Genomic DNA, 27,106 nt, shown 5'->3' with positions numbered 1-27,106 from the left:
GGGTATTAGTACAACCCTTTGACCCAATTACAACCGTTATATAGAGGGCTTATTTTTTTTTTTTTAAAGATAACTGTAAACAAAGGGTTTTATGATTATTTAAGCATTAATAAGTTATTAACTAATTACAAGTTGCCACCTAATTGTAGCATCAACACTAAAAGAAATAAACATCGGTTGCACAGTATGTGGTTGCATCATCCTTATATTAGGCCTACCCCTAAAGATAAGAAAGTCTCAGTAATATTATCCTAATCACAACAGGGGTTAACTGAAGCTGTGAAAACGTCTTTAGAATAAGTTAATTATTATTTTATTGCCTTTTTGGTTAATTTAGACGATTGTGAACTCATAATACAGGGCGAATTCCAACTTTTCTTTTGGAGGAAATTCTGGTGAAGTTACCGACCAAAAAGCGACTATTTCGCCCAAGTCTCCCCATTTGAACACAATGAAACCAATCCAACGATGTTCTGCAACACCTTGCCCTTCCTCAATCATTCTGCAAGCATTTTTACATCCAGATTTAAATGTCTCAGTGATTTCCTATTATAAAACACGAGTTTGCCTCAAGCAGCTTGAACTTCAGAGCTTGAAAATTTTCGATTTTTTTTTTTTTTTTTAAATGCAAATTTTTAGAGTCGGCGGATCCGTAAAACTAAAAATCAAATTATGATCGCCTTACATGTATATCCATGTATAAGATGGAGATTTATAAGGACTGACCGTCCGATTTTATGTCTATTTTTTATCACTTCATCGTCTTGTTAATAATAACCATGTTATAAGATGTATGACTTTTGTAATAAAGAAATGAAATGAGTTGCACAATTTGTCATTTTGGCCATAAAATACCTGGTCGATTACGTCAGTACAAAACTTACGTAAGTTAAAGTTTGAGGTTGGTCCTGACCGTAGTGTTAACACTATTAGGTACAGCCTAAAAATGAATTGTTTCATAATTTTTTTTAGCTGTAACTACAATGAAATAGATTGTTTCAGCAAATAAAACTCTGAGAAATTGGTGATTTTGATGATATAAAGAATGATTTTTGAGTACCGGCGATACATTTTAAAAAATGTTGGATTTTTTTTAATGTATATTAGATATGTGAGAGACTGTAATTGTAGAAAAACGGCCCTTGTTTTACATGAATAAAATTCTTAAGCTTACAGCGATATTGACCGTTTAAATGACATGTATTCATGTATCAACTTTCACATGTTTCAAAACCATTTCAACTGCCGGGCATTGAACAGTCAGTTGAACACGACAGGTTGTATAACCAATTAGATAACGAGTGAACAGCCCGATCTTTTGAATAGGTCTTTTCTATGAGAAAAGTGCGAAGAAGTTGGTTTAAAATGTCCGACTGACATTAGCAGATGTCTGGCAGAAACGATCTGATAAAGGTGGAGAATGAACTTCCTGGTAGAGGACAATGTTTAGCTGTAGACCTTTGTTGTGACACTGGATTTTTCTGTTTAAAAAGGTTATATGGTACTATTTGTCATATAAGTTGATAAAGCCTTTGTTGCTCAGAGAGTTTATTTATTAGATAAAACTTTGCACTATCTAAATAAATAAATATTACCTATTAAATGAATTCGTTTTATAACAATGACATGGTGTCCTTCTGTTTTTGTAGACTAGAACGCCTTGGACGTTTGATCTCGTGCCAATAAACTTTCTAACCGAATGATAATAAAGTTTGAATTTGGTAAATACCTCATCTTCCCTCTTGTTAATTTGTAGCTAATTTCATTGGCTAGCTAACAGCAGTCACCTGGAAACCATGTATAGTCCATACACAGTCAGTACGAAATATTACTTCCTCCTTTTGAGCATTATGTTGTCATTCTAAGAGTATTATGACGTCAGGATTTGTACCCAAATTGCAACTTGTTACTTTGATTTTCATTGCTTGATTATCGTGGTCATTCATTCAAGGCAGTCGGTAAGATATAATCATTACATGGTTTGCAGTTGACCTAGTTTATACCTGATCAGGAAATTCCATATGGATTTTACTGACCTCGGTTAAACCATATTAGGTCAACTAAAAATCATGTAGCTCTGTAGCAACCTCTAATGATACAACGTCCACTCATGATATAATGTTGCATTAGTGGTCAGGATGTTGACCACTAATGATATAATTTTATCATTAACGAACAACCTAACCGTCCGCTAATGATATAATTTCAGATTTATATCATTAGCGGTCAAAAACCGTAACCTCTAATGATATGGAAAAAAAATTAGAAATAAGGACTACCTTGACCACTAATGATACACATTTTTAATTGCATTAGTGGATGGAATTGCAACCTTTAATGATATAATATGATATTATTTAATATAAGATTATATATATATATTTGATTTGATTTTCATACGATACTGCATAAGAATTGGTTAATTTTTATTTTTTTTTGGTGGGGGGGCGTTATTTGATCATATACATGTATTTTGTCCTTTAAAATACACCATTCTGACATTACCCTGATATTTTGCCTTTTTACTTGAACTGAAATAGTCGCATACAGACAAAATACATACCATTTATGACTTCGTCTGTTTACTTGAAGATCCAAATTGATTATCATTAATCAAAAAGGAGTTGTGCTAAATATTTTTAGTTGAAGAAAGTTTGAAGAAAAGCAATTTTACGATATTAAAACATTATTGATAAACTTTAAGCGGGATTTTATTAACATGAAAAAGGTCCAATTCATAAGACTTATTCTGCCTGGTGCAGGCAGATAGCTAACCTTGCACAACGCAAACAAAAGTCACACGGGTTTCATATTTTATTTTGTGTGGAAACGTTGCCGTCATGAATAATATTGGTAAAAAACTACAACAAATAGAAATAACAAATTACTAAATAGGAAAATATGTAATTTACTTTAAAGACCATAATGGTGTGCCATACTTTTAAGAATGTTTTATCTGTAAAATAAATTTCCATCTGTAACTATACTTCAAAAATACAATTTAATACTAACAAATTTGAGCAATTACTTCAATAAAAAAGACTTACTTAGTGGTTCGAAGCACGCATCTAACAAGATTGAAGACGATTGACAAAGTGAGACCGGACTGGTCAGTAAGGCTGACAGGAAGTGAGTGATTGACCAGATATAGTTAACTTGTACCAAAAATGATTACCGGGTATATTAATCTCAAAGTGGTTAGCTTGTAAAAAAAATATTTCTGAAGAATTTTAAAATTAAACCATAGACAACACAAGACTGTTTGCTATTATGGTCTGTAGCACAATTGAATCACTAATTTATCGTTAAGTTGAATATGTGGGTTTGTTAATTATACCTTAGAACAACAAAGAATATGAAATAATGTTTGTTGAATTAAAACTACTTCAACAATGGTGATTATGTCAGTGTAACAAAAAATGTTAACCCGGGTTGAAAATTGACCCGGGTTTGATAAAATTATATCATTAGTGGTCAACATTCTGTCCACTAATGCAACATTATATCGTTAGTGGACAGTGTATCATTATATAAATAGTGCCTGTTTGGGAGGGTAACAGTTGAAATTGACACCCCGAGAGAACCATTGTCAACCGACGCGAAGCGGAGGTTGACAATGGTTTTCGAGGGGTGTCAATTTCAACTGTTATCCTCCCAAATAGGCACTATTTATTTTAATTTACTGAATGTCTTAATTTTAAAGAAATGTTTCTGTTTTTGTATAGAAATGACGTGAATTCTACGGCGAAGTGTACGCGCATAATTTACGCGCATGTAACAATTCGTTGTGTTACCCGTTGCCAAGTGTGTTGCTAACGCTGAGGGTAATAGAACAAATTATCAACTGCGTCTAAACCAATCAGATTTCAGTATTTAACATGAAAGTATAATAAAAGAGGTTGCTACATACCACGTTTTCAGTCAAATGAAATATTAAATGATTGAAGTCAGAAAAATCAACCTTTGAAATGTCAAATTACCCAAGACGGCAAATATAGCGGATAGTATGAAAGAGTTAAAGTTTTGAAACCGAAACTTTTAAGTACACACATGTACAATTAAACTGTGAAGAGGAAGTTACACTTCTGTTCAAAGACAGTTCAAAACTCTGAAGTCGGAGTCAATTTTCAACAGGGTCAGTTTTAAACGTGTCGATGTCCTTAGAAGTTTGAAAAATATTTTTCAAGCTGTTGAAAACTGACCCCAGGTATAATTTCACGACTTTTGGTATCAATTTTTCAACGTTTAAAAATGATATCCGGGTCAAATTTCAACCCGGGTCAAGATTCCTCGTTACGCCGGCGAATGCGTCATAAATGTCCAATACTCCCTAAACACACCCACGAAAAAGTTTCTGTGTAGTGTTTGTATCTGTATTGAACACAATATTTTTTTCTGTCAAATCAAGATAAGTAGCTTATTAATCATAATTTTGTTAATCTTGCAAGTTTAAGAAAAGTTATTGTTAAGTTGAATTAATTAAATAATCACTGATCGCGACTTGTCTGATAAAAATATAAAAACTGCTCATTATTGTGCTGTCAGTTAATTATCATGACTTCTCAAAATAAATTAAAGTTGAAGCGATTTACCGGAAATATAACATAAACGGCCGGTATTGGTTTGACAATCTTAGCAAACCACGGTCAACATGAACGATCATGGTGGAGAGAGATATATATATAAACGGACACCGGACCATGGCTTGAGACGATGTTGTTTGACATATATTCCTTTTAGCTCTATCTACACAGTTTAACAACAAGAGACAGAGTTCTTAGTCTTAATAACAAACTGTTGCTATCGGGAAAAAAAACCCAAACAAAAACAAAAATCCATATCGGCATGAATATCGGACAATATTAGGAATTAAAACATGGAGCTGAAATTTTTTATCAGATACAAAATAATTAGGGTAGAGCAAGTTCCATTTCAGAGACAGTTCAAAAACCTGTAGTTGGTCAATTTTCAACGTGAGGTCATCAGAGATTAGAAAAAAAAAACTTTTTTGAGCTGTTGAAAATGACGTTTGGTCGCAGTTTTAACGTTAGAAAAGCCCCCGCCCCTCCCCCCCCCCCCCGCCCCCAATATCCCAAATCAATAATTAATGTTGAAAAATGAAATCCGGGTATACATTTCACGACTTTTGGTCTCAGTTTTCAACGTTAAAAAAGCCCCCCACCCCCACCCCACCCCTCCCCGAATCAATAATCAATGTTGAAAAATGAAACGCGGGCCAATATTCTTTGTTACAACGACATGATCCATATTGTTTAAGTAGTTTTAATTCAACCAACTTTAATTGATATTCCTTGTTGTTCTAATCTATAATTAACAAACCCATATATATATATATATATATATATATATATATATATATATATATATATATATATATATATATATATATATATATATATATATATATATATATATATATATATATATATATATATATATATATATATATATCCAAATCACAAAAGTATTTTCTCAGTGTCCGGTAAAAATATAATAAAAGAAAAAAAGCAACACTAACTGTAAAACATAAGCGCTTTCATTGTTAAAAATCTTCAGACGTCTGAAGATTTTTAACAATGAAAGCGCTTATGTTTTACAGTTAGTGTTGCTTTTTTTCTTTTATTTTATATATATATATATATATATATATATATATATATATATATATATATATATATATATATATATATATATATATATATATATATATATATATATATAATCTTTTATCATGTTATATCATTAAATGTTTCAAATCCATCCACTAATGCAATTGAAAATGTGTGCAAATGTATATCATTAGTGGTCAAGGTAGTACTTATTTCTCAGTTTTTTTCCATATCATTAGAGGTTACGGTTTTTGACCGCTAATGATACAAATCTGAAATTATATCATTAGCGGACGGTTAGGTTGTTCGTTAATGATAAAATTATATCATTAGTGGTCAACATCCTGACCACTAATGAAACATTATATCATTAGTGGACGTTGTATCATTAGAGGTTGCTACATAGCTCATAGTATCAAATACCTCTTAAAATATCAGTCCCAATGCATATCATTGGAACTAGATTAGCGAGACGGTATAACTAGGGAGGGTAGTGGTCTCGTCCTCTGGGTCAATAAACATGCACATGTGTCTCTTTTTTTCGGTCAGTCGTGATGGGCCTGTCTCAACCTCAAATTTAAATTGGAAAAATAATTTTTGTTTTTTTTACCAACACAAACCTATGAAATTACAGAAAAAGAATTAATTATCGATAAAATTATGTATAACGTTGGAAATTTTTCAAAACGGACGCCAAAAAGTAATATTAACTTAAGTTTCAAAGTTATCTGAAAATTCATGCAACAACTGGCTGTCATAGTTGAAAATAATGAGACACGGTTGCTTCAGTTGTTACATGTACAAAACTGTTTCTGAAAATGTCATAATTTAGATCTTAAAAAATGAAGCAAGAAAACCTCCGGATTGACACGGCAATGTCTACCGAATGAACCACTTTGAAATATATAATGTTTCTCTTTTTATAATTATAATAATAAGAGTAATTCCCGATTCCTTCTTAAATACATTATTATTAATACTGTGTTTAGAACAATCAGAGTATGCTGGTATACATTTAGTTTGCACCTGTCACTTATTTTTGTTGACTCTATGGAGGAAAAATATATAGAGCGGTGTTCATACAACATATGATCGCACCCGACTTATCTATATGGAATAATATACAGCAACTACATGCATGCATTCTGTGTTTTATTGTAATTTCAATACATTATACTATCTGAATCCCATGGTCTCTCGTCTTAAAAACCTGTTAATATGGGGATTGCAATGTCGTCAAAGTTAAAAATACAAATTCAATATTGGGGACTATTTTGTAGTGGTATATATAGTTTTTGAAATTTCTGAAAAATCAAGACAGTCTTCGGTGTAATATTTTTTTGCAATCTTATAACTACATCATACTAAAAACAGCCCTACGATTAAATGTATGGTGTTTTCTTCGTTCATTTTGAACACTTGACATGCAGAATGAAATACATGTAACAGATCAATTTAAAACCGTTTTAATTTCAAAGTTAAAATGTATAAAATAGTGGATATTTGTAGAATTTGTACAAATTAATGTAAATATTATATTATGAACATGATTCTATAAAGTTAAATGACTGGTTGATAACATGTGAAATCAACACCACAAAAAAATTGCTTTGATAAAATGAAAATAAAAGTTCATATGTGTCTGTGTGTTGGATAATGTTAGCTCAGAACTTCGGTTCGCTTGTATAAGCATTTAACACAAAGTTCGTCATGATTTCATCTAACCATCAGACAACAAATAAACACTTTATTCATCATCTAGCTGTGCTATTTCCGAGCGTTTTGTCTTGCATGCATCCATTCGGAAACAGCTCTATCGTAATCCACAGGTACTTCAGTGAAGCCAACCATTCGTAATACCTCGGTCATATCGGGCCAGTCAGCAGGGTGCTCTTCCTGGTGCTAAAAAAAAAGTATATCATGCATATTGCAAATTCATACATGTTCATAATTTTTTTAAAACTGCTGGCCCAGAGCCAATAATCGCGAAGCACCACGTGATTATTGTCATTGCAATGAAACAACAATTTCAAAACACGCAATTTACTATAAAGAGCTAGTAGCAAGAATTGATGTCTGTTTAAACATTTCTAATACACTGTACCTGATACAAAATAGTTCCATCTTGGTCCAATAAAATAGTACCCCCTTGTATCCAAGAGTCCCCTGCAAGGTGCGATGTTTCTAAACCCAGTTTTACTCCTGAAAATATAACGCAATTCTATATACATGTATAGCAATCTAACACCGTTCGCTGCCTCTGAGGTTTCCATATCTGAGCTTAAAACACAGATATTTAATCACAGATTTGCAGGACTAATGAATATCATATGGTACATGTAGATTTATAAATGACAAAAAAGTCTTAAAAAGTTTTGATCTGCGTTTTTTTTATATTGTTTCCTTGTGGGTTTTTTCCCGAATAAACTGCAGCATTTAAAGTTGTAGTCATCAACCAACATATGATAGTATACCACGATGTTTGCAAATACATGCCAATTATAAGTGAAAAAGATGTACTTTCGCTTACCTTCCACAGCCCCGCTCCATCCATATCTCGACACGCTGTTCCAAATCGGCATGACAAGTGAGCGAAATCGCCCTCTCTTCATGTGGAATGTTTTGTAAAGGGAAGTAGTGGGGTCCGAGTATAGTTCGCCAGACATAAGGACCGTTGGACTGCGCATAAATTCCTCCATCTGGTCCACAGTGGACGAGCCGACAAACACAAGCCGTGTGTGATGCTCCTTAAGCTTGTCCGCTAAAGGAGATAAGGCCTGCATTTTCAGCTGACTGAAATATATGGACACAAATCAATCCATTTTTAAACCAATTGCAATGAGCATACCAGGAGTAAAATGAATTTATATATTATACAGTAATGATGAATATCTCAAAAATACCTTCATTTCATATCAACGAAACATAAAAGAACATACATGAAAAAAGAATAAACACATCAAATTTTAATCAACTTCGTGAAACTAATTAAAACTTTATTTTTAGAGTAATTTTTTAAATGAAACATTTCGACCCAACCCTGTCAACTATTTTTGAACATACACTGTACTGAGCTTTAAGAGATATTGCGTAATGACGAGAGAACGATAACTCAAGTTAGAAAATGATTTCGACGCGAGTTATACAACTTACCACCCTATTCATGCAAAATTCCGAAGGAATACAAGAAGAGAATATTTCATTGGTCCTGAAGGTAATATGTCCGCTCCATTTGTAGTTCCTCCATCATGTTTAAAGAGTTTAATCTCCGCCAGTGTTACTTCTGCGGACTTCGCCATAATACATGTACTTGTAAACACGACTACAGGTCTGAGCTAAAACGAGGCAAATACTCTAACTACCCGATAATTTGATGACAACGGGTGGCATGTTGAGTACTCTATACTGGGAAAATGTGTTGTAAAGATAGAGATTGGTCACAAATAATCATTGTTTAGCTTTTAGTGTCAATGTAACCATTCAAAAAGAGGGCTTATTTCAATAGCTACATGTAAAATGCAGGGAATTTACTTCAATTTAGCCTAATCCTGTTCTAGCAGGGGTGTCGAAAGTGTATTCAATATTGGAGAGGCGAATCTAAAAGTAAATAGAAGTAGCGAGCTTGGAGTTAAATCCTTTTTGTTTAAAGGGGGTGGGGTTCGATCGGGAAGGGAATGCATATTTTGAAAGATGGGTGGGGCTAAAAGGGGAAGGAAGTGATACTGATAAAAAATGTTTAATCATACCGGTATACCGGTATCTAATTTACATAACACCTATGTTTCTGAAAAATACTATGTTGTTATAAAAAAAAAGGCAAAGGGTTGTATATGATAAGAGTTAAATTTGGCCACGATGATTGAACATTTTTAAAACATTTCAGGTGTATCAAGAGTGTGAAGAGTCTATGGTATGAAATATATATTTCATCAAATTAGCTCATTTTATTTCACTCGCTGGCTGAGTTGACGTTTTATTTAGAACTTAATAAAAATAAATCAAATGTGGACATTTTTCTCCGATCTTTTTTTAAGTTGAAATATGGAGCGTGCTTTGAACAAGCAAACTCTTTATGTCAGGTATTAGTCTTGGATGGACAAATCTTGAGTGAAAATACTTGTTTGTTCGAGCCTGCGCACAATGAACCTTTAGAAAAGCCGCTTTGGATCAAAATGAAAGTTATATAAAAACTTCACATGTATAGTAAAAAACTTATTTGTAAAATAGATAAAATCATCTTTTAATATTAGGTGGCATTTTCAGTCCTTATCATATATATTATAGTTCTTTCACCAATTTGATATGTTTCTTAACACATGCATAACGTTAAACGAGTATTGATTGTACCCTAATCGACTGATTTTCATACAATTATATAAAGATTTCTGAAAAGTTGCAATAACTGCGTAGATGAATTTATTTAATACAAACATACACAAGGCATATTTATGGGTATCTTCCTGGGTTAGCCCCACTTGGCGCTAGTGTAAGCAATATAGAGTTCACACCTCCTTGCTCCCTTGACTCCAGAAGTTGTACACGTAGTCGCCGCTTCAATGATCATATATCGCCTTTTATATAGATTATAATAAATATATTAGAGTTATTTTTTTTTGGAGGGACGGTGGCCGTTGTCCAGCCCCTGGTATGTATTATAATTAATAGCATAAATGTATCACTGCAATTTTACTGCATGCATTTATCAGCAATGGTTTATCCACACGAATACAGTTCATGATTTCCCCCCTTCGGACTTTTTCAAATTTAATATTTCTATAATTAAATACACATGTACATATACTTTACAATAAAATGTATTTTTGCTGCATCAAAATTATTGAAATTTTATATACGGTATTCTCTATACACACGTATATTGCGTATAGAAAATACCGCATAAAAAATTAAAAAAAATATTTTGATGCAGCAAAAAAGCATTTCATTTGTAATTCTCTCTCTCTCTCTCTCTCTCTCTCTCTCTCTCTCTCTCTCTCTCTCTCTCTCTCTCTCTCTCTTGTGTATTAGTGTACATGCAGTAAACTACGCATCATCGCTAGCCAAGGGTTTACGGTCCACTCCGAGAGGAGCGGAATGAATAGTAAACCCTTGGTTGTCGAAGATGTAAACTAACTACTTAGTATATGAGGATACGAGAGAAACACATGGTATCATCGGAATGGAAATATGACAAGTCCAATTAATTAAAAACCAAATAAATAATCGATGAGATAACATTAATTAATATTATCAATCATCAAATATTGAACACTGACCCGTTTTCTTCTTGTACACTACCGGCAGACACGGGATCGAGTCATAATTTCGTATAAATCTCCGGGATGTCAAGACGGTGCTCGCCGGGTCGATAGAGTGAGCGCAATAAATCACGTGATTGACTGGTACTTTTGACAATGATGTAGTTGCGGAGTGATTTTTTACTCTTGATAACAGGAGTAGGTATTGCAAAGCCTGAACCACGTTCTTAAGATCGACACATTGCTAAGGTCAGCAACACTGTGGATTGTCTAATCTACCGTATAAAAATGACTCTTAAGATGTATTTATGCGAAAAAAGATTGAATAGAGTTGTCTGTTAGAAATCAAATTAACTGGAAGACATGGTGATCGGCACACATCAGATTGTCTTGGGGGGCGAAGAAAAGAATAATTGAGTACTGGGTTTTCTATAGACTATTTTCACGCTCCTCTTTGTGACCAATCGAGATTTCTCCCCTTAGTGATGGTTTTAATTCAAATCGGGAATTCTTTCGTCTCACTTTTTCGAGCTTTTAATTTCCGATGGTTATCGGAAGCGTCCGTGATGAGATAAGTGTAATCAGAAAGGAAGTGACAGATATTAGCACTAAATTTTTATCGGCATCCCATACGGCTCTCATTCAGTTAACAAAAGGGAAAATTTGGCTACAAACACAGCAGCACAGCTCAGCGATCTATAACATTTGGTTATCATCCGGGGAATGACATGCCATTAAAGCATCTGCCTAAAATGGTAACGCAAAACGGTGTTTTTTCATAATTTTTTATTCAATTTCTGTTATTACTACGTGTACATAAACATAGATATCCTAACATAAAATTGTAACATAGGGTATAATCACGAGCTCCAAAGTGAAATGAAAATTAAAAAAAATATGCATGTAAAATATAGCACCAAATTGAAATTGAATGACAGATCAGAAGGTCACCGGCGGCGGAAATCGTGGATATATACAATATTTGGCATCTGGCGGAAAGACAAGGATGGGACTTCACCTGAAATATACACAGAGATGAAATACATGATTGTATATAACGAATGAGAGTAAACACGAAAATTACAACATGAGCAGTCGCAAAATGCATTTAAACCGAATAACAGTAAACACGAGACTTACATGCACGTTTTTATAGCAATTTGAAGTTAAAATGTATCGAGAATATCAAATATTACTATGTCTGAGAAAAGAAATCAAAATGAACTAAGTATATTTACATTTTCCAGTGTCTTTGCCTGTGATAACACTACGTATCGATTTTGTACTATATAACCCATAATACAAATGACGCCAAATTGAGGCGCCAGCGGGGTTTGCTTATTTATATTTAAATATTGAACCATACGATGGCTTAAAATTATATAAATATAAGTAATAAGGAATCATTCTTTGAATATTATGAGATGATAATTTCGGTCGGCTTTATTGGATTTGATAACGCCCTGACCAAAATTATCACCTCATAATACTCAAAGAATGATTCCTTATTCCTTATATAACCATATCAAGCGCAATTTATATAAATATATATGATAAATTCTTCATTCTTTCTCTTACCTTGGTAAATTGGGACACTAATTGCTTCGGTGACTGAGGTAGAATTAGTTGTAACATCCCTTTCTTCTATTGTTTGATTATATTCTTATTTACTGCAATAGATGAGTTAATTAAAGAGGTAGAAAACTTGCGATTTGTGTAAAACATAACATTATGTCTGTCCATGATTTCTTCTTTTTTATATAAATTATACTTACCCATGTACTGAATTTCTCTTTTGATTGGGCATTTGATATTCTGAAAGTGAATTTTAAAAAATATCGTTAGGTGTAATAAATGTGTAAAAACATGCGAGGATCCAGAAATATTTCCTGGGGTCTGGGACGCCCTTCTTCCCACCCTGGTTAGATCTGCGCATGAACAGAAAAAATAAACTGTTCGTCAATTCTACAATTCATATAGCGTTCATCAAACTCATTCGGTACAAAGTATTTTTGCAGCACGATTTATCTATAATAAGTCATATTAAGATAATAGAATACTTTCTGGTTTTCATTTATCCAAAGTCATCTCCTATGATCGTAAGTAAAATGCAGTGCAACTTGTTAATAATACAAAATTAATATTGCTTTTTGAACTCGTTCAATATTGGTAATTTTTAAATCACACATAATTCTTAATTTCTAATGGTTAAGAAGAAAAATTACTTCAATGGTTTTCACAAAATATCATTATTTATTATTTATATCAAGTTTGAATAAAAAAACCCCGAAAAACCCGAAAGACAACATTTCAATTGAATATAGTACATGCACTTTGTATCATTCTTTGAATTTGTTGAATTTGATTTCAGATTAATTAATTCGATTCCTATCAACATCGCTTGTGAATAGGTGTCAGCGATGTCTGTTGCTTACATCAAAGATATCTTTCTGATCATCAGGAGGAATCCGACATCGACTTTTACAAGTTTAAATAAAAAACAAGGGAAAATATTGGTCTGTCCTACATAAATGACAAAGATGAAACAGAAGCTGTCTCGGGACGTGTAATTACTGTACCCCGTAGCTGGGTGGCATCTGATCTAATCAAACCCTAGCGTGACCACTTTGTTTAATTAATAAACAACAAATCAAAAATGACTATAAGTTGCACTGTTTGTGTTCGTAGCGCGGAGAAATCAATTTTTTGGGACCAAGCAATCGACATTGTACCCAGCACGTCATAGAGTATACGCATACACGTAGAAGCTGCTAAGAATAATTGGAACTAAAAAAAACAAACATACAATGTAGGACTAGATTGGACGTTTGCGAAATACAGTATTGGCGCTGTAAATAGTTAATCGAGGTTACAGTTTATATAATTGTAGGAGTAACAATGGATTCAATTTGTAATCGAGTACCCGGAGTTACAAAAGGAAACGGAAGCTGTAGATGGAGTTTAGGAGGAGATAACGTGTAGAAATCGTTTTAAAAAATATCAATATTGGAGTTTTTAATGGACTTCTAATTTAAGCTGTTGTGAGGTAAACGACCCTTGGTTGAATACTAGGGGATAATTGAGCAAAGTACTAGTGGCGTCGGTAAAAGAACGTGTAGAAAATACATATACAATATCATATTGGCATTAAAAGTATTAGAATAAAAAAAATAACATAAGATCGCAGGCATTGCGGAGAGAAATATCCAATACATGCAACATCATGATGTACTCTTTAAAACTCGACGTGTACAATAGGTGCATCCTTGCTCTTATTAATTATTAAGCTTTTAAAGCTCTACTCGACATAGGGTGGGGTTTTCAATTTTCCTTTTTGATATAATTCACTCATTCATTGAAAATGAGCTCTTTTGTTTTTCAATGTCTAACTATTTGGTTATTAGTTTATTTAACTATTTTATTTTTTTGTTCATTGAGGGAAGTGTGTCTGTTGTGTTGTAAATCATGTCGCGGGTATCATTCATCTAATTTAATGGCAGCGTCACGCACCTGCTAACTTGTATGATGAATGTGCATAAGCCAGCGCGGATAGGGTAATGTTGCAAGAAATATATGCAATTTGAATTCAATTTTCACCCCGATTCATTATTAATTGACTACCCTATTGTGAACTTTTCAAACATGATCTCATTTTACAGCTTTCATAATTCATTAGCATGCAGCCAACAGTATAAATTTTCTCCTGTAATTTAAGCAGACATTTTACAAACAATTTATATTGTATGATTATACATGTACATGTAGGTGTAAGTGTAAGTACCAGGGGTTGGAAGGGGTTTATAGTTATACAAGTACATGTACTTAAACCATTTACTTGACCTTTTAGTAAAAATAAATGTATCTTATGAAACATTTTATATTTTTTTAAAAATATATGCCTGAAAAAATATTTCAAAATGTGTTAAAAAATAGAAAAAAAATCAAAAGGGCAGTCATTTCTCTGGGCACATTAACAATTTTCTTTCCATAATTACAGCATGTTTTTTTGTTATAGAATCAAAATATGACTTTAAGGGTAAAATAAAAGATAAAGCTATAAGTTCGTCTATTCCCAATACCTTTGATTTCAGTAAAATGCCAATAATGATACTGCACTAAAATGTTCGTAAAAAAACAAATTATCTACAAACCAAGAAAATTCACTGGTTGCATGATACTTGTTTCATATTATAATTTCATGGTTTTTTGAATGCAAAGTACAAGTATTGTTGTTGTTGTTACTTTGTTGTCACTTTTATTCATTTTTGATATTGCTGTTGTGAGGTTGACAAATGTTATGGCAAGAGAACAGCGTCTTCCGCTGGGGGAGTGTTGCCAGTCGTTGACATGGTGAAAAAAAAACAACTAAAGACTGTGCGTGTTAGCCGTGCATGGAGGAAGTCCGAAGCTACAATACATTGTATATCAAATGTCATCCTAATTTTCTCGTGTTTTTTCGTAATTATGATGGAGGTGAAAATTAGCTTGGAAAAGGAGCTTAATCTCATCACATAATGTTTTGTTTTTTATCAAAGCAGCTATATACATGTAGTGTAATCTTTAAAATACGTGTACATTGTGTGGGTGTAATTGCGGTACATTGTACAATGTAGGCGTCTTCCCTATTTGATTTCAAACAATGCTGATTTACTTTGTAGTTATCATTGACCGATTTTTGCGTTCTACATCATTTCTACTACCATACTGGAATTTAGATGTACATGTATGTATTCTCATTCATATTTAAATATTTAAAAACCATTAGAGAAAAGCGACTGATTTTTTTGTAATTATCTTGTTCAATTGTTTTAAATCCAAAATAAAAAAAAGAAGAGATTTGATGACAATGAAGACAATAGCGTTCTAAGATACATTATTACTCTGCCAAAGTACGTCACAACATATTTTTATATCCTTAAATCAGTGCAAGGGTGTTCTCCCACTCATTGAAAGAAGCCCCAAAATAAGTCTATCGGCATTCCAGTGCTAGCACCCTTTATGCAATTAAGACCTTCGATCGCATTTAGGAGCTTTACTCAACGATGTTTTATTGCTTTTAAACAATGAACAATAATCCCACACTTTCTCTTAAAGAGAAGAGATATCCCGGATTGTCTGATTTTAGTGAAAGTCTGTAAATAATTTATAAGTTTTTCGTTATAGAATTGGAAATATATAAGTTTAATGCCTATTATTTGCCTTTTGTAAATTTCGGAGCAAAATGTGCTTTAAAGGAGCTTTATTAAATTATAAATTCACAACTCGGCGATAAAAAAATTTTGTATGAGCCGATTATTGAAAAGCATTCATATTATGGGGTTTCTACATCATTGGAGAATTAAGTGCGTAGTCATAACGAATTCTGTCAAGTAGCACATGAATTAATCATTTAAATTGATCATTTACCATCTGTAGATAAAAGTTTGATAAACTATTTTTCCAAATACCGTATTGATATTGGTCCTGACTGTTCGTCTGTGTAGAGGCTGTATGGGTCGGACATTGTCGAACATGAACAATTGTGGGTGGTCGGGGGTATCCATCCTCAGAGTCCGCAGTGCATTCAACTGTATACAAACATATATTCTTATTACTAAATAATATACACCTGTAAAGTAATTATACTTATATTAAAGTAATTGTTCTAGTATGAGAAAATTATGCATGCAGCATTTGTCATTTTCCGTCAAAGGATAATTTGTTTGTTGTACATGAAGTAAGAACTTTTTGTCGTATATCCGGTATTTTTCACAATTATCTAGTATATCTGTTATTTTCGCGATCATTTCCCAATCGTTTAAAAAACTACATCAGTCACTGTGTATAACACTTTGCATTCTCAAAATATCAAGTAGGATCACGTAGGAAATTAACAGATATCATAGATTTACTTCATATTTGCGAAAATAAATCAGCACACACAAAAGGGGGGGGGGCGAATACATGTTATGCTATCATTAATGAAACCTAGTCTAATTCTTTTTACACTATATTTTTAATAACATTTCTCACATACTCTTTTAAGGCTTTTTAAAATAATTATTCAAAAAATAAAGTGTTTTACTACCTCAATTTCCGAGGGATTCAACTCAAATACCGTAATTTTTACAATGCATTCTATGGGATTTTATTGGAAATAGACCTACATGTAGCTTCACTTTGTTATCATTTGATGTGTACATGTATTTCCGCAGTATTGGGGTTTTCTTTGCGTCACATATAAATATGGACTATTGTAAATGTCCTTTAATGATTAAATTTTAAAAGGTTGACCATCTGGGTTTTTTCCCAAGAACTGAGCTTATTTTTACTTAGCACGACATAGTATAAATTGCTATATGTTAAAATACTATTCTGTGAAGAAATAGAACAGTTTAGATCGCTTAAACCGTAAATAACTTACCGGAAAATGGTTGATTTGTCAACGAGAGTTTGGAATTTTACCCAATTCATATTAAAAAAAAAACAACCCAGAAAATCCTAACATACATAATTAATGTCTGCAGCAATGGTAATTTTGTAATTAGAACCCATATGATCAATTCTCGACAACAACATGAAAATAATTACCTTCGCAAAAACATGCGCATTTGAAATTATTTAATAAACTCAGGCTCTTTCACTTCTTTTAAAAATTTTGATCGTAGAAATAAAATTCTTCAAAAAACCTGATGTTCTCCAACAAAGGCGGGTTTGTTAAGAAGTATCCACGTGACTGTTTCATAGCAACCGGGTTGCGTCACCGACCCTTCGTACGTCATATACTGGAGGTTGGCAGGTAAAATCGACTGGATAGATATTTCATCGATATCAGTCGTGTTACCTGTAACAAAATCAAGTCAATTTAAAAAAAATGAAAATAGTAGATTACTTATATTAAAAAAAAAAATAGAAATTGAAATAACACTTGCCTCTGAACTGAATTTTGCTGACCATATTTGTAATCTTGCTTAGTTCTGTATGAGTTGTATCTCTGCTAGTCTGAAAGTAAGGAACGCCATTATTCAAAAAGGCTGAATAGGTTTTAGGTATTTTATCGTATCAATAACTTTAATAAACTTAAGGGAACCACATGAAGTACGACTAAATTTTAACCATATCATTAATTCTATAATTGTGTTGCTATTGATAAAGATATATAGATAGAAAAAGTAATTTACAACATCGTAACGGCAGTGCAATTGAAAGACAATAATAATATTGTGAGTGCAGTACCTTTATAAAAAGACAGATTATTGTCAGTCCCCTCGGCGCTCGTTCGGCCATCGTGTAGTTTTTAAAAAGATCGGAGTTATAGGCCATTAGATGGACCTAGAAGGAACAAAATGTGACCTTCAGTATTGTAAAAAATGGAAGATCTAAAAGGTTACAAGATTATGTAACGGTAGTTTTGTTACATAAATCCTTAATCTAGTTGTTTATTAGCGTTTTACATGGACAAATGTCATAAAGACGGCAAAAACAAAATACAGGCATCCTTTTGGTGCGGAATTCGGATTATGACACAATGTAACTATGCTGTCATACAGTAACAAGAACTCAAAGTAACTAAATGAACATTAAATTGAAAATTTTGCTTTTTTTCATGCTTAAATTATTAAAGATATTGACTCTACATATTTTACGATTAAATGATTTGACATTCCTTTAATAAATTGGACATAAAAAGTGCGTGCTATTGATTGGATCAAGTGCAACAGTGTGACAAGTTATAAAATTGTTGCCTCCAAAAACACAAACTTCATGCATACAAGTTCATCAAAAGTTGAAATGATTTCATTATCATCCTTTTTATGCATCATATAAACTTGTAAAAAGGGAAACTAATTTTGTAGACTACTGACTAGGGATTACTTTAAAAAACAAAAAAATTAATTTTTAGATAAAATCAAATTGAAATACGAAGAAGATTATATATATATGTATATTCATATCCTTTTCTTTAACATAAAATTAAGCAAACAATTTGCCCTGCTTCCCTCTAAAGAAACATTAAAAAAAATTATGTTTCTTTCATGTATCTTGTTTTGGTGCTAAATATTACCGTTAAGCGTTAGATTTCTTTTTCTAAAAAGTTTGCATTCTTAAAATATTAGGTTTCTCTGAGATTCCAAAGTTTCTTAAGTTACTATAGCTAGGATTGTTCAGTTGTTCAGTTAGGTTGCACTGACACTAATTTCAGGTGACATAAATAGTCTGTTGATGATTACCCGTCAAAGAAAAAACGGTTAGAACGATATCGAATAACTCAGATTCAATAACAATTCGACATCCATGAACAGTAGCAGAGGCGTTGATGTTGAATGGATTTGGAAAATAAGCTCGAATTTAACAGCAGATAATCTGTGTTGAGTTGCCTTAGTAGTTGTTTTCTGCTTCATTAATCATCAAAAAAAATAATTATAGAGGTAACATGTAATTATCGCTCATTTGACTAAATTACAAGGCTGTGACAAATGCCCGAAGAATTCAAAACAGTTGTTGTGATTATAGATCTATCTAATTATTGAATTGAATTGATCTCTATCATACCTCTGCATCAAATTGTTTCCCGTCAATTGAGTGTTCTGTTCCCATTCCGTCCTTCCGACCGAAGTGAAACTTAATCTGTGACAGTTTATAAACGTAAGGCAGGGGGCCCAAAGAGAAAGACACAGAATCGGTACTGCTCACGAAGAATGTCACGTCATTTCCCAAGTTTGTCAATTTCCCAGAAACCTATAGAGTTGACATTTTTATTTTATTTTACTTTCATGTTAAATACTGAACTCTGATTGGTTTAGACGCAGTTGATAATCCGTTCTAATACCCTCAGCGTTAGCAACACACTTAGCAACGGGTAACACAACGAATTGTTACATGCGCGTAAACTATGCGCGTACGGTTCGCCAAAGAATTCACGTCATTTATATATAAAAGAAAAAAAGTTTTCGGTAAAATTAAGACATTCAGTATAATAAAATAAATAGTGCCTGTTTAGGAGGGTAAGAGTTGAAATTGAAACCCCTCGAAAACCATTGTCAACCTCCGCTTCGCGTCGGTTGACAATAGTTTTCTCGGGGTGTCAATTTCAACTGTTACCCCCCTAAACAGACTATATTTATATATTATTATACTTTCATGTTAAATACTGAAATCTGATTGGTTTAGACGCAGTTGATAATCCGTTCTATTACCCTCAGCGTTAGCAACACACTTAGCAACGGGTAACACAACGAATTGCTACATGCGCGTAAATTATGCGCGTACGGTTCGCCGTAGAATTCACGTCATTTCTATATAAAAGCAATATAAACATTCTCTAAAATTAAGACATTCAGTATAATAAAATAAAAAGTGCCTGTTTGGGAGGATAACAGTTGAAATTGACACCCCTCGAAAACCATTGTCAACCTCCGCTTCGCGTCGTTTGACAATGGTTTCCTCGGGGTGTCAATTTCAACTGTTACCCTCCCAAACATGCACTTTTTATATAATGGTACACATGTTTATGTATTATGAAAAGATATAAATGAATAAATGAGTTCAGAATTTTGCTGGAGTTGTTTCATCATGCAAATGTGATACATTGTCTTTTTTCTTCTGTCAAATTCCCGATATTCCATTTAATTCCGGTATACAACTGTCTGACCACCCTAAAAAACTGACCGTCATTCAATCTACAGAGTTGTCTTTATTACCTATTAAATCAAATCTATGATGTATATAAACAGAAAAACTTCCTACGTGTTGAATTATCTGTTTTAGCAGTACTTTGATTTGAGAGAAAAAAATAACACCTTAATGAAAAAGACAGAGGAATGAGGAATCTCAGTTTGGTTGGCTACCTTATTTCCCGTCACAATGATGTTTTTGAGCCCTGGATCGAAGAGCAGACTCTCCGCCGAGATGTTTATGGGGGACTGTAATTTCCCCTCACTGCATAGAATCCAGTCTTTATTGATGCGCCAATTAGACGGACCTAAAGTTGGAAACGATCGTGTTAAATAAATTGTATTCACTCGGTCTGGTTTAAATATAAGTCTTAATGATGTGGGGTTCTGCTCTTTTGGGACAAGAGTTGGATATATATCAGAACCTTGTCGTCAGTAAGTGAACTTGAACTGAGGAAGTTTTGGCAATATTTTTACCCCCCCCCCCTTACCTGAAAATCCTGTATACGTCCACCAATCTGACCATTGTCCGAGACCTGTAATTAATATCAAGAAAATATATAGATATATAATTCAGATATATTTGTTTTTTTGAATAATGCCAGAAATCATTAATATGAAACAATAGTAGACATGTGATATCGAAGATGTCTGCCGAAAATGGATTGCTGGAGGGGGTCTCAAAGAAGCGTTAAGTGTAATTATGCAACAAGATAAATTAATTTACGATGTGGAGGAATTTGGAATCAATATTATCACATAGGAAAAGAGCAAAACACAGTTCCTACATTTTGGTTGTTTATCAGCACCTTTATAAAACGAAGATGGGTATATCACAAAATAACATGATATTGCTTTAACCCTTTCGTCCGGTTACAGGATAATATACTATTGGGGTAGTTATAGTTACACGATGATTTTTCACATTGTTATTTAGAGACACATAGAACACTATAAACAGTCAATGAAGAGATAATTATTCATGATATCGCAAAAACGTTACTGATTTCCACCCAAACATCACCAATATTTCCTAGAGCAAGGACATTTATCAATAAGATAAGACGTCTTTTTTTCAAACAGCAAATGGAAGACCCGTTTCTACTGAAGAAAAAAAAATAATTTAACTCCGGATAACGTTCTGGATAGAACGCCCGATGATAAACCGTGATGGTGACGGTCGATGCTTGATCAATAGTTAGTTTTTAGTTTAATGAAGTGTCTCCAAGCAGATGAAAGACTAGGCAGTGTTTTGGCACCACTTTATCGGATCAGGTCATCAGATGGCGAAAATTCCACACATTTTCTCACGTCGGTACAAAATGTATCTAATTGGATCATCAAGCGCTTGACATGTTCGATTTTCAGTTTTTAAAAGTGTATTAATAACGTAAGCTTTTTTAATTCAGAATGTGAAATCGTTCTAACAGTATACCTAAGGTTCACAGTTATAATCTTCTGTTACATTATTAGGAGATCCAAGTGGGAAACTAGTATAATTATATTCTATTCGAGAAATCATTACTTAAGTATACCAAAAGTCCATCCGATTCTTTTAATATTAATGGAGGTTCCAAGTGGGAAATTAGACAAGTGTACATTTTACAGTTTTTGCAAATGATGATACATTTGGAGCCATCATAAACTATATTGCGAAATGCACGCGATTTTGCATCACAGTATCAGAACTGTTTATAATTACCCAATGATGGTTGTTAAGTCTTGATAATAGAAAAAATGATGATGTATAAAAATGTGTTGCACACTATCATAGCTATAGAAGAAACAAATGAATAATATATCAATCGGTTAATGAAATTGATAGATAATTAAATTTTTTAAAAAGTAATGGCTTGACAACAGCAAATAAACGAATTAGATATTACATTATTCATACAATTAGCATGTGTATTGCCATTATCTTCATGCACGAAGCAAGCAATCAAAAAACTATCGTTAAACCTGAAAGAGAAATTTAAATGACTGCTAATGAGCTGAGAAACGCGATATTGCTGACTAACAAGTAATAAGGTTTACATTACATGGTACTTTATTTCCTAACTCGCGGAAAGGTTCATAAACACCCGTATGTTTACGGCCATGTTATGGGACCGCTTCTCCTATATATTGTCATAAAGCCAGAGAATCTGAAATATTTAGAAAATGTATTTGTCTCTTTAGTGAAATGACCACGAAACAATCTTGAAACAATACCATAAACAGCAAAACAATTACCGAAAGTCAGGAAATGCGTCTCGGTTTTATGTTTAAACAGAACAACCTTTTCTGTACTTAAATTCTAATATTACTCCGGTTACGTCCCCTTCGGGAGGGTAAAAAACCCTAATACGTGACATAATGGGTGGGCAACTCGTTGTAAATCTCCACCAGATGGCCACAGACCTGATGAGGCATTTTGTTGTCTGGGTGACAAAAGCTCTTAATCTATCGGAGATGAGGAACTTTACCGAAAGCTTAAAATAAACAACCCGTTGTCTCTGTCCATCAAGGCGAAATAGTTCATATACATGTACTTACAAACACTAATGTCCAACAAGATCCAGAGAACTATCGGAGTAATGCATCATGTAAGAGCTCTGGAATTTCATAATAAAGAGTCTTTATTCCATCAACAGAATTTTTTTCAGATTTCCATATGTAGAAAATATTGAACGTTGCAATATTTAGCAAGAAATTTCATGTGACCCAAATACTTAGCCTTGATGCTCCTCTATTGGTAAGTTTTTCTTAAACAGTTCAAGAACCATTTAACACTGTTATCATTGCCCATAGGTTAATTCTTATATCACCTTTATCAAGTCCTTGTATCGGCAACTAAAAGTTACAAAAGTGTATGTACATGTTCTTTAGCACGTATTTGTACAATTTCCAAGGTTTGCTGATTTCTTGACGACCGTGCACTTCATGCAACAATCCGTGCTAGTTGTTCTACAAGTCTCCTGGCTCACCTTGCACTTTTGGCTTATCTTATCACAGTATGCAGCAATTTAGATCACCAGAGTACAAAGTAATCAATGAGAAATCAGTGTACGTAGCGTACAATACCAGTCCAATGTTCTATTATTTTAAATAGTAGCACTGGTCTACCTTACTTATTAAAGTTATCAAAGTGTTCAGTGTAGGATAGAAATGTTGTGGACCCAATATTAACATATCTAGGCTTAGTTTTTGTGAACTCTGACTGCTATCAATGTATGGATAAATGTCAACTCGGGGGCGATGCCAATGATATAAACGCCTGCCTAAGATGACAGTGGGACAGACTGTGTAATACTTGCCCTCTGGTATTGTTTGATACCAAGCAGTGTATTTTTTTATCTTTCACCTTCTATTATGCATCAACTGTTTGCCTGATAAAGCTGCACTTTTTTTATCTGCCGGGAAAATTATGCACATGCAATTTAGGGCTGGAGGCCGGTAATCGTGTTAAAATTTTCATTAGGCAGCCCTCTGGATCGGAACAAAATTGAAACAACAATAAAAAACCGAAACAGATGAAGTCCGATGAAAAAGTAAAGAATATTCATCTGAAATGTTAATGACACAAACTTTGTTGAAACAAACTCATGATCCAGACATTTGCTCATGTTTTACGATTAAAAAAGCCCCTAGTGTGTTTTCTAATGGTTTACAAAAGGTAACTCGCGTAGTAATTGATTTTAAGAATATTTCTTTGTTCTTATTTTACAAGCTCTGAGTAAATCATCATGTTCCATGGAAAGAATTAATTATTCATTCTGGTTGCTAAATCCATCTAATTTCTTCCACAGTCTGTCATAAAATGCAAAGTGTAAAAAAAATGTTAATTAAAGAAATTGTATATAACGCAGCTCAGAACACGTGATGTTAGAAAATAACCTGGTCTACATTTACAAAGGTATTACTTAAGTGAATTTTATTATTCGGAAAGTTAACATGGAAATTACATACAGAAAAAGTGACTTGTTGGATGGATTATGAAACATCTCTCTATAGCTGCTCTTCCTTTAGCCCCCAAATGGTATTAATGTAAATTTATTTCTGGATGATTATAGAAATTCTTCTTGAAACTCTGTCACTGTAAAAGCAGCGATCTCTTTAATCTTCATTTCTATAGATATGACATTAGTGTCAAGTCCAAACTGTGGTCTTGCAGAAAATCAGGGGAAAAGGTCGGGGCAATTTTCCCTGTACATTAGATCAAACTATGGGGTTTGCTCTAAGAATTTCTTCTAAGTCTTAGACACCCAAGATAATTGGATGCATCCAGTCCTTCCTACTCATGTCTCCTCCGGTTTGATGGAAATTATGGTAAAAAGTAAAAATTCTAGTTCATCATATTTTTTTCTGTTTCGAAACACAATTTATGGGATATATACCATATCTGTAAGAAGTAACACATTTCCATCCCAAATAAGAAATATAACTTAGTTTAATGAACTACGACCATTCTCTGCAATTGTCTGTTCTCGTTTTATTGGGGGGCATTATTGATTCCGATCACAAATACTGGCCGTTTTTCTGATTTATTTTAGCGGCAGGTGCCCGAATCTGAACAGAATAGCAAGTTTTGCTAATTATTAGATAGTTGTAACAAAAATTTCTCCAAGAGGCTCTTGAGACCAAACAATTTTCGCTAAACTGTGATCAGGGAATACTTAGGACAATCTTCAATAGCTTATTATTACTAATTCTAAGCACTTCAATTATCATTAATGTGTTGATACAACTATGCTACTCTGCTAACTCATTACCAAGCCCTACAGACTTACTGTATATTAAGTTTTGCTAATGAATACATTTTTATTTGCACAGTCTGATTTTTAAAGCAAAAATAATTAAATCTCTTTCTTTGAGCAAATAGGAATAAATCGGTTTAAAAACGAGCCTGAAAAGAAATCGATTCTGGGTATTCGAAAACAATACATACCTTTATGAATACCGAATAAGGTAATCAGTGAAAACAAGACAAAGCCATTGGCAGTAGTTGTTAATTCCATAATGGTAAAGTTGCAAAACTGAATCAAAGTTTGATTTTCGAAAACTCTCGAAGTAAAGACCCGAAACGCACAGTCTCCTTTCTATCCGAGGAACAACTACAGTTTAAAATATTTAGATATCCCAGAATGTATGCTAATGGGGAAAATTATATGCATGGATCCTCCAGATTTCCATCCCCTTTCCAAATATTATCACCACATTTCTAGTTATAATGCACAATAATAAAGAGCTATTCGATTGGATCAATAACAATTTTCATTATCCAATCAAGGCTAACTTTCATCGCGCTAACATTTGTACAGTTGAAAACTGTATCGCTGGTTCACCAGATCAGTTCGTATCCAATAAGTAAGAGAAGTTTACAAGAAAAAACATCCACCAGACGATGGATTAAATTCTTTGTAAAACCCAAAACCTCGCACGGAAAGATTGCATTTATTCGCAGTACCGGACAGTTCGTATTGCTGGTCTCCGGAAATTTTTAGGAGTTACACGAGTCCGCCACTTTTCTTATCTTTTGCCGACGATGCTTCTTCGCAAGAAAACCACGTGCAATTACCTCTCCAGTGAACCGAGATTCATTAACAATTTATCAAGCAGGCAAGAGAAGTCACGCATCTGTCCGAAGATTAACCCACGAGGTTCTAGTTTGGGAAGAATTACGGTCTACTGGACCTTTTTTTCCTTTTTTTCTTCTTTAAAAAAAATCAACGAAAAGAATTTAAAAGGCATGTAGATTTTGTGGAAAAAAATACCTTAGCAAGGAAATAGAATACAATGAAAAAATCGATTCATTGGACAACCGCTTTATTTTGTGAGACGTGCAAGTGGCTATTAAATTAAATGTTTAATGGGTTTTCGCAAATGTGCAGTGCACAATTACATGTACTTGTTACATTTTTGTGAGTACTTTTTTTTTTTTTACACATTTACACATTTCGTTCTCCTGTCATCACCCAAGATGGGCAATGCGGTTAAAAATGTAATATAAATCGTGTTGTGTTTTTTCCCTCAGACAGCCGAGGTTGGAAAATCAATTTGTAGGCAATACTATTTTATATGAAGATTCAATTTTCATTAGCGCCTCTCTTGGGACTGGCGCTGGAATACAGGTCTTTGTTGTAGGAGATAAGGACGATCGAATGATGTGATATAATTAGTATTTTAAAAAATGTTAGACCTAACCTACGCGATGTAATTCAATTTCTGCCTAATAAGTGGAAGATTGAATAAACACCACATAACTATTATTTAATTGTAATAAAGCACATGTCCATATTGCGTGGAGTCGTTGAGTCTCATCGGAAACCTTCAACAGAACTGCACCGACTTCAATATTATTAACTCCGTTCCAGCATGCAATATGGGAAAGGCCCATTGTGGACCCTCCGCGCCAAAAAGCTGTCCCCTGATAGGCTAAACAGCACCAAAACTGAAAAAGGAAGGTGAACTTAATTTAATAGGAACGATCTTCACAAGGGCGCAAACAAACCACTTATTGCTCATTGAAAGACTTATTATGGTCCATAAAACTTGAGCAACGGTTTTATAGATATTGTGCATGCTA

At 33.4% G+C, this 27,106-nt stretch overlaps 3 protein-coding genes across 3 annotated transcripts in view; 1 reads left to right on the top strand and 2 right to left on the bottom strand.

The window, feature by feature from the left end:
• The first annotated feature begins 4,660 nt into the window (after nt 1–4,660).
• LOC105341596 (cathepsin K) overlaps nt 4,661–27,106 on the top strand; it is a 41,993-nt gene continuing 19,547 nt past the window's right edge. Inside the window, exon 1 of the mRNA XM_066076528.1 lies at nt 4,661–4,664. Within this exon, the coding sequence (XP_065932600.1) occupies nt 4,662–4,664 (3 nt within the window). The 5' untranslated portion in view covers nt 4,661. The remainder of the gene's footprint in view (nt 4,665–27,106) is intronic.
• LOC117681122 (uncharacterized) lies at nt 7,081–8,950 on the bottom strand. The gene is made up of 4 exons (XM_034444335.2): nt 8,784–8,950; nt 8,161–8,423; nt 7,735–7,832; nt 7,081–7,532 (listed from the first exon to the last, which is right to left on the bottom strand). The coding sequence occupies exons 2-4, from the start codon at nt 8,411–8,413 to the stop codon at nt 7,398–7,400; spliced, it is 486 nt and encodes a 161-aa protein (XP_034300226.2). The 5' UTR covers nt 8,414–8,423; nt 8,784–8,950; the 3' UTR covers nt 7,081–7,397.
• Nucleotides 11,826–26,273, bottom strand: LOC105333901 (carbonic anhydrase-related protein 10). The gene is made up of 11 exons (XM_066076527.1): nt 25,469–26,273; nt 21,030–21,074; nt 20,713–20,846; nt 19,418–19,603; nt 18,101–18,196; nt 17,797–17,866; nt 17,554–17,708; nt 16,333–16,452; nt 12,661–12,700; nt 12,464–12,555; nt 11,826–11,903 (listed from the first exon to the last, which is right to left on the bottom strand). The coding sequence occupies exons 1-10, from the start codon at nt 25,536–25,538 to the stop codon at nt 12,530–12,532; spliced, it is 942 nt and encodes a 313-aa protein (XP_065932599.1). The 5' UTR covers nt 25,539–26,273; the 3' UTR covers nt 11,826–11,903; nt 12,464–12,529.

This window comes from Magallana gigas, chromosome 2 (assembly GCF_963853765.1).
Source record: "Magallana gigas chromosome 2, xbMagGiga1.1, whole genome shotgun sequence".
NCBI classification, from domain to species: domain Eukaryota; kingdom Metazoa; phylum Mollusca; class Bivalvia; order Ostreida; family Ostreidae; genus Magallana; species Magallana gigas.
This window is presented reverse-complemented; position numbering and strand designations above follow the sequence as displayed.

Bases quoted from the DNA above. Each gene is read 5' to 3' on its own strand.
- LOC105333901 (XM_066076527.1), bottom strand. From the start codon at position 25,538: ATGGAATTAACAACTACTGCCAATGGCTTTGTCTTGTTTTCACTGATT. The intron at 17,867-18,100 runs GTACTGCACTCA...CCTTACTTTCAG, and splicing joins TAATCTGTCTTTTTATAAAG to ACTAGCAGAGATACAACTCA. The intron at 16,453-17,553 runs GTTTTTTGAAGA...GTTTGTATACAG, and splicing joins CCTTTGTTGGAGAACATCAG to TTGAATGCACTGCGGACTCT.
- LOC117681122 (XM_034444335.2), bottom strand. From the start codon at position 8,413: ATGCAGGCCTTATCTCCTTTAGCGGACAAGCTTAAGGAGCATCACACA. The intron at 7,833-8,160 runs GTAAGCGAAAGT...TTATATTTTCAG, and splicing joins ATGGAGCGGGGCTGTGGAAG to GAGTAAAACTGGGTTTAGAA. The intron at 7,533-7,734 runs GTACAGTGTATT...CTTTTTTTTTAG, and splicing joins ATGGAACTATTTTGTATCAG to CACCAGGAAGAGCACCCTGC.